Below are 13641 nucleotides of genomic sequence, written 5' to 3'. Positions count from 1 at the left end.
AGGGTACCTACCCTAGGGGACACGGGGGGAACATGTGAGGGTACCTACCCTAGGGGACACGGGGGGGAACATGTGAGGGTACCTATCCTAGGGGACACGGGGAGAACATGTGAGGGTACCTACCCTAGGGGACACGCGGAGAACATGTGAGGGTACTATACCCTAAGGGAAACGGGGAGAACATACAAACTCCACACAGAAAGGCCGTTTCGCCAACCCCGCCTCGGGTATGGGCTCTGGTGACGCAGAGGAGAGAACACGCCCCCAGCGCCCAAAGCGGGAATCGAACCCAGGACCTTCTAGCTGTGAGGCGACAACACTACCGGCTGTACCACTGTCCCCCCTCTTGGTTATTTTTGATAAAGATTTTAAACTTAATAAACAAATCAGTTCCGTTGTTAAAACTCTCTTCTTCCAATCATCGCCACGGTCAAATCCTACCTCCCCCTAAAAACAGCTGGAGATGGTTATCCATGCTTTGATTTCATCAAGAATAGATTATTGCAACTCTTTGTATATTGGCATCGACCAGGCGTCACTCAGGCGTTTACAGCTAGTGCAGAACACAGCTGCACGCCTTCTCACAGTCACTATAAAATATGTTATAGTGTATATTGTATAGTGTTACAGTGTTATAGTGTTGTATATATTTATAGGAGGGTTGACATACTGTGAATCAGGAGGTCCAGGTTCGTTACTGAAGTCAGGAGGATTTCCTTTAGACCAGTCACTCTTCACAGACAGAAGGCTGGGAGTTGGAGACTCTGCTCTGTGGTGGACACTTCTGGAATCATACAGACAGAAATTACAATACATAAACAACAGAGACAGTGAATAATACTACTAGAAATAATACTAAGTAAATAACAGACATTAATTAGCATAACAGTAGCTTGTATTCCATGTAGTACAAACGGTGCAATGGAATGATTTGCCCAAGGAGATAAAGACAAGTGCCTCTGGGCCACATGAACATGTGAGGGTACCTACCCTAGGGGACACGGAAGAACATGTGAGGGTACTATAACCTAGGGGACACGGGGAGAACATGTGAGGGTACCTACCCTAGGGGACACGGGGAGAACATGTGAGGGTACCTACCCTAGGGGACACGGGTAGAACATGTGAGGGTACCTACCGTAGGGGACACGGGGAGAACATGTGAGGGTACCTACCCTAGGGGACACGGGGAGAACATGTGAGGGTACCTACCCTAGGGGACACGGGGAGAACATGTGAGGGTACCTACCCTAGGGCAGGGGTAGGCAACCTTTTTGACATGAAGTGCCATGATATTTTTCCTTGATACTCAGAGTGCCATAGTAATAAATTCCCTTAGTCAATAGTACATTTCCACGGTTTCCACATATTTCATTGTCCATTTTGTGTTGCTACATGTCATGCATATTTCCACATTAGAACAGTTATAAACTCAGTGCAATATGTCCACATTAAAACAGTTATAGACTCATAGTTTCACATCATGACAGAACAGACTCTTTTTGTTTTAAATAAAATAAATTTAAACTAAAAACTCAGTGCAATATTTTCAGAACAGTCTCTTGCTCTCCTTTTTAACTAAAATAAAATAAACATGAGTCATAGATCAGTGCAATATTTTCAGAAGTCTCTCTTTCTCTCTCTCTCTTTAAGTAAAAAAAACAAAACAGGACAGTGCAATATCTTGTTTAAAAAAATAAGAGCGAGGCCATGTTGCAGCCTACAGAAAATAAAGAAAGCCTACCAGTCAGTCATTGTGATCCCTGGCCCTGTGTTCCTTTGCTAAGCTCTAGCTGTGAGGCGACAACACTACCGACTGTGCCACTGTCCCCCCTCTTGGTTTTGCTTTTTCATAAAGATTTAAACTTAATAAACAAATCAGTTCCATCGTTAAACCTCTCTTTTTCAATCATCACCACGGTCAAATCCTACCTCCCCCTAAAAACAGCTGGAGATGGTTATCCATGCTTTGATTTCATCAAGAATAGATTATTGCAACTCTTTGTATATTGGCATCGACCAGGCGTCACTCAGGCGTTTACAGCTAGTGCAGAACACAGCTGCCCACCTTCTCACCGGCACTATAAAATATGTTATAGTGTATATTGTATAGTGTTATAGTGTATATTGTATAGTGTTATAGTGTTGTATATATTTATAGGAGGGTTGACATACTGTGAATCAGGAGGTCCAGGTTCGTTACTGAAGTCAGGAGGATTTCCTTTAGACCAGTCACTCTTCACAGACAGAAGGCTGGGAGTTGGAGACTCTGCTCTGTGATGGACACTTCTGGAATCATACAGACAGAAATAACAATACATAAACAACAGAGACAGTGAATAATACTACTAGAAATAATACTAAGTAAATAACAGGACCATAGCCCTTACCCTACCCCCTTAGATAGCATTTCTGTAGACTTAGATAGCAATTTTGATACAGACTTATAGCATGTTATGTAGACCGCACTATAATTGCATTGTATGTAGTCATAGCACGCCATAGTACATATGTATAGCATAGTATAGTATATATGTATAGTTTATATGTATAGCTTCATTATATAGATATTCCACTGTTACTTTCTTAGCTTACGCATGTTTCATGATAAATGGTTTTTATGTGACGTATTCCCATGCTTTTTTGTTCTTGCTTAATGTAAATCGCTCTGGATTAAGAGCGTCTGCTAAATGCCTAAATTGTAAATTGTAACAGACAGTAATTAGCATAAGAGTAGCTTGTATTCCATGTAGTACAAACGGTGCAATGGAATGATTTGCCCAAGGAGATAAAGACAAGTGCCTCTCTAGTCTAAACACTTAAAACTTAGGTCAGGATTGAGAAGGCGTTTTTAGAATCCTGAATGGGTCTGTTGAATTGAGTAATTGTAACAGTTATCTCCTTAACACATTCCTACCAGGATTACTGCATGTTTTCGTGAGGGTACCTACCCTATAGGGGACACAGGGAGAACATGTGAGGGTACCTATCCTAGGGGACACGGGGAGAACATGTGAGGGTACCTACACTAAGGGAAACGGGGAGAACATGTGAGGGTACCTACCTACCCTATGGGACACAGGGAGAACATGTGAGGGTACCTATCCTAGGGGACACGGGGAGAACATGTGAGGGTACCTACCCTAGGGGACACGGGGAGGAACATGTGAGGGTACCTATCCTAGGGGACACGGGGAGAACATGTGAGGGTACCTACCCTAGGGGACACAGTAATTGTAATTGTGAGTTTGTTTTTTAACATGCAGCGCGAGTCCACGGGAGCCGATCTACAAGCTCACAACGTTGCACTGCGAGTAGCCTAGAGAAGGCTGTCAAGTGAGCAGCGCAATCGCGCATGCTATAGAAATATCCTAATAAATAAATAAAAGGTGTTGCTTGCAGGGGCAGTTTCCTTATGGGACTTGCCTCTAGAATGCATGCATATGCATACAAGTGCACTCGGCTTTTATATATATATCATTTTTTTATGTGCTGAACAATGTTATGGAGTAGGGACACATGCCTACATATTTTATCTGCGATTTGGGAACTATTTATTGATTCAGCATGAAGACTAAAGCCTTCTGAATGCTTGCGTGGATTCGTCCGCCACCTAAAGAGGTTCCATAGGATTTGACGACCAACCTACGTGAGCGTCAAGTTCACGGCCATTTCCATGAATTCCAAATTAATGTGGGAAATCCACGTAAATGTCACGTCATGTTATCGTAAACGCCGTTGTGAATCTGGCCCATAGTGTATATTGTATAGTGTATATTGTATAGTGTTACAGTGTCATAGTGTTGTATATATTTATAGGAGGGTTGACATACTGTGAATCAGGAGGTCCAGGTTCGTTACTGAAGTCAGGAGGATTTCCTTTAGACCAGTCACTCTTCACAGACAGAAGGCTGGGAGTTGGAGACTCTGCTCTGTGGTGGACACTTCTGGAATCATACAGACAGAAATAACAATACATAAACAACAGAGACAGTGAATAATACTACTAGAAATAATACTAAGTAAATAACAGACAGTAATTAGCATAACAGTAGCTTGTATTCCATGTAGTACAAACGGTGCAATGGAATGATTTGCCCAAGGAGATAAAGACAAGTGCCTCTCTAAACACTTAAAACTTAGGTCAGGATTGAGAAGGCGTTTTTAGAATCCTGAATGTGTCTGTTGAATTGAGCAATTGTAACAGTTATCTCCTTAACACATTCCGACCAGGATTACTGCGTGTTTTTGTGAGGGTACCTACCCTAGGAGACACGGGGAGAACATGTGAGGGTACTATACCCTAGGGTACACGGGGAGAACATGTGAGGGTACCTACCCTAGGGGACACGGGGAGAACATGTGAGGGTACCTACCCTAGGGGACACGGGGAGAACATGTGAGGGTACCTACCCTAGGGGACACGCGGAGAACATGTGAGGGTACTATACCCTAAGGGAAACGGGGAGAACATACAAACTCCACACAGAAAGGCCGTTTCGCCAACCCCGCCTCGGGTATGGGCTCTGGTGACGCAGAGGAGAGAACACGCCCCCAGCGCCCAAAGCGGGAATCGAACCCAGGACCTTCTAGCTGTGAGGCGACAACACTACAGACTGTGCCACTGTCCCCCCTCTTGGTTATTTTTGATAAAGATTTTAAACTTAATAAACAAATCAGTTCCGTTGTTAAAACTCTCTTCTTCCAATCATCGCCACGGTCAAATCCTACCTCCCCCTAAAAACAGCTGGAGATGGTTATCCATGCTTTGATTTCATCAAGAATAGATTATTGCAACTCTTTGTATATTGGCATCGACCAGGCGTCACTCAGGCGTTTACAGCTAGTGCAGAACACAGCTGCCCGCCTTCTTACCGGCACTATAAAATATGTTAGTGTATATTGTATAGTGTTATAGTGTATATTGTATAGTGTTATGGTGTATATTGTATAGTGTTGTATATATTTATAGGAGGGTTGACATACTGTGAATCAGGAGGTCCAGGTTCGTTACTGAAGTCAGGAGGATTTCCTTTAGACCAGTCACTCTTCACAGACAGAAGGCTGGGAGTTGGAGACTCTGCTCTGTGGTGGACACTTCTGGAATCATACAGACAGAAATAACAATACATAAACAACAGAGACCGTGAATAATACTACTAGAAATAATACTAAGTAAATAACATACAGGACCGTCTGCTAAATGCCTAAATTGTAAATTGTAACAGACAGTAATTAGCATAACAGTAGCTTGTATTCCATGTAGTACAAACGGTGCAATGGAATGATTTGCCCAAGGAGATAAAGACAAGTGCCTCTCTAGTCTAAACACTTAAAACTTAGGTCAGGATTGAGAAGGCGTTTTTAGAATCCTGAATGGGTCTGTTGAATTGAGTAATTGTAACAGTTATCTCCTTAACACATTCCTACCAGGATTACTGCATGTTTTCGTGAGGGTACCTACCCTATAGGGGACACAGGGAGAACATGTGAGGGTACCTATCCTAGGGGACACGGGGAGAACATGTGAGGGTACCTACACTAAGGGAAACGGGGAGAACATGTGAGGGTACCTACCTACCCTAGGGGACACGGGGAGAACATGTGAGGGTACCTATCCTAGGGGACACGGGGAGAACATGTGAGGGTACCTACCCTAGGGGACACGGGGAGGAACATGTGAGGGTACCTATCCTAGGGGACACGGGGAGAACATGTGAGGGTACCTACCCTAGGGGACACAGTAATTGTAATTGTGAGTTTGTTTTTTAACATGCAGCGCGAGTCCTCGGGAGCCGATCTACAAGCTCACAACGTTGCACTGCGAGTAGCCTAGAGAAGGCTGTCAAGTGAGCAGCGCAATCGCGCATGCTATAGAAATATCCTAATAAATAAATAAAAGGTGTTGCTTGCAGGGGCAGTTTCCTTATGGGACTTGCCTCTAGAATGCATGCATATGCATACAAGTGCACTCGGCTTTTATATATATATCATTTTTTTATGTGCTGAACAATGTTATGGAGTAGGGACACATGCCTACATATTTTATCTGCGATTTGGGAACTATTTATTGATTCAGCATGAAGACTAAAGCCTTCTGAATGCTTGCGTGGATTCGTCCGCCACCTAAAGAGGTTCCATAGGATTTGACGACCAACCTACGTGAGCGTCAAGTTCACGGCCATTTCCATGAATTCCAAATTAATGTGGGAAATCCACGTAAATGTCACGTCATGTTATCGTAAACGCCGTTGTGAATCTGGCCCATAGTGTATATTGTATAGTGTATATTGTATAGTGTTACAGTGTTGTATATATTTATAGGAGGGTTGACATACTGTGAATCAGGAGGTCCAGGTTCGTTACTGAAGTCAGGAGGATTTCCTTTAGACCAGTCACTCTTCACAGACAGAAGGCTGGGAGTTGGAGACTCTGCTCTGTGGTGGACACTTCTGGAATCATACAGACAGAAATAACAATACATAAACAACAGAGACAGTGAATAATACTACTAGAAATAATACTAAGTAAATAACAGACAGTAATTAGCATAACAGTAGCTTGTATTCCATGTAGTACAAACGGTGCAATGGAATGATTTGCCCAAGGAGATAAAGACAAGTGCCTCTCTAAACACTTAAAACTTAGGTCAGGATTGAGAAGGCGTTTTTAGAATCCTGAATGTGTCTGTTGAATTGAGCAATTGTAACAGTTATCTCCTTAACACATTCCGACCAGGATTACTGCGTGTTTTTGTGAGGGTACCTACCCTAGGAGACACGGGGAGAACATGTGAGGGTACTATACCCTAGGGTACACGGGGAGAACATGTGAGGGTACCTACCCTAGGGGACACGGGGAGAACATGTGAGGGTACCTACCCTAGGGGACACGGGGAGAACATGTGAGGGTACCTACCCTAGGGGACACGGGGAGAACATGTGAGGGTACCTACCCTAGGGGACACGGGGAGAACATGTGAGGGTACCTACCCTAGGGGACACGCGTAGAACATGTGAGGGTACTATACCCTAAGGGAAACGGGGAGAACATACAAACTCCACACAGAAAGGCCGTTTCGCCAACCCCGCCTCGGGTATGGGCTCTGGTGACGCAGAGGAGAGAACACGCCCCCAGCGCCCAAAGCGGGAATCGAACCCAGGACCTTCTAGCTGTGAGGCGACAACACTACCGGCTGTACCACTGTCCGCCCTCTTGGTTATTTTTGATAAAGATTTTAAACTTAATAAACAAATCAGTTCCGTTGTTAAAACTCTCTTCTTCCAATCATCGCCACGGTCAAATCCTACCTCCCCCTAAAAACAGCTGGAGATGGTTATCCATGCTTTGATTTCATCAAGAATAGATTATTGCAACTCTTTGTATATTGGCATCGACCAGGCGTCACTCAGGCGTTTACAGCTAGCGCAGAACACAGCTGACCGCCTTCTTACCGGCACTATAAAATATGGTAGTGTATATTGTATAGTGTTATAGTGTATATTGTATAGTGTTATGGTGTATATTGTATAGTGTTATGGTGTATATTTATAGGAGGGTTGACATACTGTGAATCAGGAGGTCCAGGTTCGTTACTGAAGTCAGGAGGATTTCCTTTAGACCAGTCACTCTTCACAGACAGAAGGCTGGGAGTTGGAGACTCTGCTCTGTGGTGGACACTTCTGGAATCATACAGACAGAAATAACAATACATAAACAACAGAGACCGTGAATAATACTACTAGAAATAATACTAAGTAAATAACATACAGGACCGTCTGCTAAATGCCTAAATTGTAAATTGTAACAGACAGTAATTAGCATAACAGTAGCTTGTATTCCATGTAGTACAAACGGTGCAATGGAATGATTTGCCCAAGGAGATAAAGACAAGTGCCTCTGGGCCACATGAACATGTGAGGGTACCTACCCTAGGGGACACGGGAGAACATGTGAGGGTACTATACCCTAGGGGACACGGGGAGAACATGTGAGGGTACCTACCCTAGGGGACACGGGGAGAACATGTGAGGGTACCTACCCTAGGGGACACGGGTAGAACATGTGAGGGTACCTACCCTAGGGGACACGGGGAGAACATGTGAGGGTACCTACCCTAGGGGACACGGGGAGAACATGTGAGGGTACCTACCCTAGGGGACACGGGGAGAACAAGTGAGGGTACCTACCCTAGGGCAGGGGTAGGCAACCTTTTTGACATGAAGTGCCATGATATTTTTCCTTGATACTCAGAGTGCCATAGTAATAAATTCCCTTAGTCAATAGTACATTTCCACGGTTTCCACATATTTCATTGTCCATTTTGTGTTGCTACATGTCATGCATATTTCCACATTAGAACAGTTATAAACTCAGTGCAATATGTCCACATTAAAACAGTTATAGACTCATAGTTTCACATCATGACAGAACAGACTCTTTTTGTTTTAAATAAAATAAATTAAAACTAAAAACTCAGTGCAATATTTTCAGAACAGTCTCTTGCTCTCCTTTTTAACTAAAATAAAATAAACATGAGTCATAGATCAGTGCAATATTTTCAGAAGTCTCTCTTTCTCTCTCTCTCTTTAACTAAAATAAAAAAACAGGACAGTGCAATATCTTGTTCAAAAAAAATAAGGCCATGTTGCAGCCTACAGAAAATAAAGAAAGCCTACCAGTCAGTCATTGTGATCCCTGGCCCTGTGTCCCTTTGCTAAGCTCTAGCTGTGAGGCGACAACACTACCGACTGTGCCACTGTGCCCCCTCTTGGTTTTGCTTTTTCATAAAGATTTAAACTTAATAAACAAATCAGTTCCATCGTTAAACCTCTCTTTTTCAATCATCACCACGGTCAAATCCTACCTCCCCCTAAAAACAGCTGGAGATGGTTATCCATGCTTTGATTTCATCAAGAATAGATTATTGCAACTCTTTGTATATTGGCATCGACCAGGCGTCACTCAGGCGTTTACAGCTAGTGCAGAACACAGCTGCCCGCTTTCTCACCGGCACTATAAAATATGTTATAGTGTATATTGTATAGTGTTATAGTGTATAGTGTTACAGTGTTATAGTGTTGTATATATTTATAGGAGGGTTGACATACTGTGAATCAGGAGGTCCAGGTTCGTTACTGAAGTCAGGTGGATTTCCTTTAGACCAGTCACTCTTCACAGACAGAAGGCTGGGAGTTGGAGACTCTGCTCTGTGGTGGACACTTCTGGAATCATACAGAAAGAAATAACAATACATAAACAACAGAGACCGTGAACAATACTACTAGAAAAAATACTAAGTAAATAACAGACGGTAATTAGCATAACAGTAGCTTGTATTCCATGTAGTACAAACGGTGCAATGGAATGATTTGCCCAAGGAGATAAAGACAAGTGCCTCTCTAAACACTTAAAACTTAGGTCAGGATTGAGAAGGCGTTTTTAGAATCCTGAATGGGTCTGTTGAATTGAGCAATTGTAACAGTTTTCTCCTTAACACATTCCTACCAGGATTACCTCATGCTTTTGTGAGGGTACCCTAGGGGACACGGGGAGAACATGTGAGGGTACCTACCCTAGGGGACACGGGGAGAACATGTGAGGGTACCTACCCTAGGGGACACGGGGAGAACATGTGAGGGTACCTACCCTAGGGGACACGGGGAGAACATGTGAGGGTACCTACCCTAGGGGACAGGGGGAGAACATGTGAGGGTACCTACCCTAGGGGACACGGGGAGAACATGTGAGGGTACCTACCCTAGGGGACATGGGGAGAACATGTGAGGGTACCTACCCTAGGGGACACGGGAAGAACGTGTGAGGGTACCTACCCTAGGGGACACGGGGAGAACATGTGAGGGTACCTACCCTAGGGGACACGGGGAGAACATGTGAGGGTACCTACCCTAGGGGACACGGGGAGAACATGTGAGGGTACCTACCCTAGGGGACACGGGGAGAACATGTGAGGGTACCTACCCTAGGGGACACGGGGAGAACATGTGAGGGTACCTACCCTAGGGGACACGGGGAGAACATGTGAGGGTACCTACCCTAGGGGACACGGGGAGAACATGTGAGGGTACCTACCCTAGGGGACATGGGGAGAACATGTGAGGGTACCTACCCTAGGGCAGGGGTAGGCAACCTTTTTGACATGAAGTGCCATGATATTTTTCCTTGATACTCAGAGTGCCATAGTAATAAATTCCCTTAGTCAATAGTACATTTCCTCGGTTTCCACATATTTCATTGTCCATTTTGTGTTGCTACATGTCATGCATATTTCCACATTAGAACAGTTATAAACTCAGTGCAATATGTCCACATTAAAACAGTTATAGACTCATAGTTTCACATCATGACAGAACAGACTCTTTTTGTTTTAAAAAAAATAAATTTAAACTAAAAACTCAGTGCAATATTTTCAGAACAGTCTCTTGCTCTCCTTTTTAACTAAAATAAAATAAACATGAGTCATAGATCAGTGCAATATTTTCAGAAGTCTCTCTTTCTCTCTCTCTCTTTAAGTAAAAAAAAAAACAGGACAGTGCAATATCTTGTTTAAAAAAATAAGAGCGAGGCCATGTTGCAGCCTACAGAAAATAAAGAAAGCCTACCAGTCAGTCATTGTGATCCCTGGCCCTGTGTTCCTTTGCTAAGCTCTAGCTGTGAGGCGACAACACTACCGACTGTGCCACTGTGCCCCCTCTTGGTTTTGCTTTTTCATAAAGATTTAAACTTAATAAACAAATCAGTTCCATCGTTAAACCTCTCTTTTTCAATCATCACCACGGTCAAATCCTACCTCCCCCTAAAAACAGCTGGAGATGGTTATCCATGCTTTGATTTCATCAAGAATAGATTATTGCAACTCTTTGTATATTGGCATCGACCAGGCGTCACTCAGGCGTTTACAGCTAGTGCAGAACACAGCTGCCCGCCTTCTCACCGGCACTATAAAATATGTTATAGTGTATATTGTATAGTGTTATAGTGTACAGTGTTATAGTGTTGTATATATTTATAGGAGGGTTGACATACTGTGAATCAGGAGGTCCAGGTTCGTTACTGAAGTCAGGAGGATTTCCTTTAGACCAGTCACTCTTCACAGACAGAAGGCTGGGAGTTGGAGACTCTGCTCTGTGGTAGACACTTCTGGAATCATACAGACAGAAATAACAATACATAAACAACAGAGACAGTGAATAATACTACTAGAAATAATACTAAGTAAATAACAGGACCATAGCCCTTACCCTACCGCCTACCCCCTTAGATAGCATTTCTGTAGACTTAGATAGCATTTGATACAGACTTATAGCATGTTATGTAGACAGCACTATAATTGCATTGTATGTAGTCATAGCACGCCATAGTACTAGGGCTGGGCGATTAATCGAATTTTAATCGAAATCGCGATTTTTGGATTTGGACGATTTAAAAAAAAGTTAATCGAAAATCGTTTTTCCCTTTAACTAGGGCATTTACGGTAAATCTCTCTCGCACCTGCCTGCAGGCTGCCGGGCTACCGTAGTTACTTCCTCCTCCCTCTGCCGCGCAGAGAGAAAAGCAGCGTTAGCATGTCTGCCAGGGGGAGCGATAGGAACAAGGATTTAGTTGCTAAAATAGGCTAGACAATGTCTGTCGTCTTGAAATGACTCGGCTTCTCCGTTTCGGATGTGGAGCAAACTACTCAGCGTTGTAAAAGTTGTGGATGCACACGCCGCTGTGCTTGTGTATGTTTTCCGGGTGCTGGAGCAGGTTGGGACGCTCGTGTTGCCTTCTCTCACAGGCACAGACTTTTTACGGGGACAGGTTTTAGTTCCGACATAGTGGAGGGTCGGTCCCTGTGGGAGAGTAGTGTGGGAGACGGCAGCACGCATGGAGAATGGACAGGCATAGTGGCGAGAGTAGCTCTGGTCCATAGCCCTGATGCTAATTCTACCCTAGCATTAGGGCTATGGACCAGAGCTAATCGGGCGAGTGGGACAGCTTTAATATCAATACCGTGTCCCGACCTACTGTCCCTTATTATCGTAAAGTTGGGTAGTGTACACTACTGTTTATTTTGCATCGAGGAGCCAATAGCCATGTGTGTCTGACTGTACGTCGTCTCGGCTAAAAACAAAGGGAAAGCCTGTCTTATGTTTCGCCGTACGACCTGTTGCATCAGCGTGCAAAAAAATAGCTGATCTGCAAGCTCACGACGTGTCGCCTCCGCAACACGCTGTGAGCTAGTAGATCGGCTATTTTCAGCACACGTAAAAATGGAGGATGAGACGTTCAGAAACTTTTGCCGTGACAGTACAAGCATCAGCTGTCACAAGTTGAAGAGATGATCATTATTTTTCACATGGCCCATATGACGAGACAGAATAAAAATGAAAAAGGATTAGGCCTACAGATTCAGTGGCATTTCACATTGCAAAGGGTGCAGGAAGAGTGGGCACCTAAACATTAAATTGGCTATTTTTTAAGAATTAATTTGGACATTTTGTAAACGTTTTCACTTTAATCCCAAAGGGGATTTATCTTTCTTTGTTTAAAAGGATCCCTGGCCAGACAAATATGCCTTAAAACACTATACTTGCCCTCTATAACTAAAAATAAAAACACCTTCAATATTGGTATTTCTTTCATAAAATAAAGTTGGGTAGTGTACACTGTTTATCTTTCACTCAATAGGAACTGCTCCTGTCCAAGTTGAGGTTGTCATATGACATACTGTATGTCCATGTGTGGTCCAGCCCCAGGGAATGCATGGCATGCACATGCTAATAAAAAGTATTTAAATATTGCTTTGATGCTCATATTATTCTTAGGAAGTATTAAGTTGTTTTTATTAGCATATGCATTCCATAGGGCTGGACCACACATGGACATATATCAACCTGCGATGGGAGCAGTCCCTATTGATTGAAAGATTATCCATTTATGAAAGAAATTAAATAGTGTTTTTATTTATTTTTATTCATAGAGGGCAAGTGTAATGTTTTAAGGCATATTTGTCTTTAGCCAGGGATCCTTTTAAGTTTTGGACTTTATTCCAATAGGAAAATTCACATTTGTTTGCGTAGTTAAAAAAAAAAAAAAAAAAACATTTTGAGACAATGTATTTATTTTACTGAAAAATAATCGAAACCGAAACCGAAATCGAGGTTTCAGAGAAAATAATCGAGGTTATTTTTTTGGGCAAAATCGTGCAGCCCTACATAGTACATATGTATAGTTTATATGTATAGCTTCATTATATAGATATTCCACTGTTACTTTCTTAGCTTACGCATGTTTCATGATAAATGGTTTTTATGTGACGTATTCCCATGCTTTTTTGTTCTTGCTTAATGTAAATCGCTCTGGATTAAGAGCGTCTGCTAAATGCCTAAATTGTAAATTGTAAATTGTAACAGACAGTAATTAGCATAACAGTAGCTTGTATTCCATGTAGTACAAACGGTGCAATGGAATGATTTGCCCAAGGAGATAAAGACAAGTGCCTCTCTAAACACTTAAAACTTAGGTCAGGATTGAGAAGGCGTTTTTAGAATCCTGAATGGGTCTGTTGAATTGAGCAATTGTAACAGTTATCTCCTTAACACATTCCGACCAGGATTACTGCATGTTTTTGTGAGGGTA

General features: G+C 42.9%; 1 protein-coding gene across 1 annotated transcript in view; it reads right to left on the bottom strand.

The window, feature by feature from the left end:
* Positions 1-624: 624 nt before the first annotated feature.
* LOC308311026 (uncharacterized protein) overlaps positions 625-13641 on the bottom strand; it is a gene marked incomplete at its 3' end in the record, with an annotated part of 28460 nt that continues 15443 nt past the window's right edge. The window contains exons 6-13 of the mRNA XM_080757523.1: positions 11047-11160; positions 9111-9224; positions 7569-7682; positions 6305-6452; positions 4987-5156; positions 3834-3947; positions 2176-2289; positions 625-784 (exon numbers count right to left, since the gene is read on the bottom strand). Of these exons, the coding sequence (XP_080613649.1) occupies positions 625-784; positions 2176-2289; positions 3834-3947; positions 4987-5156; positions 6305-6452; positions 7569-7682; positions 9111-9224; positions 11047-11160 (1048 nt within the window). The remainder of the gene's footprint in view (positions 785-2175; positions 2290-3833; positions 3948-4986; positions 5157-6304; positions 6453-7568; positions 7683-9110; positions 9225-11046; positions 11161-13641) is intronic.

This window comes from Protomyctophum bolini (assembly GCF_963924005.1).
Source record: "Protomyctophum bolini genome assembly, chromosome: 23".
In the NCBI taxonomy this organism is placed as follows: Eukaryota; Metazoa; Chordata; class Actinopteri; order Myctophiformes; family Myctophidae; genus Protomyctophum; species Protomyctophum bolini.
Note: the sequence above shows the minus strand (reverse complement) of the source record. Positions and strands in the feature narration are given on the sequence as shown.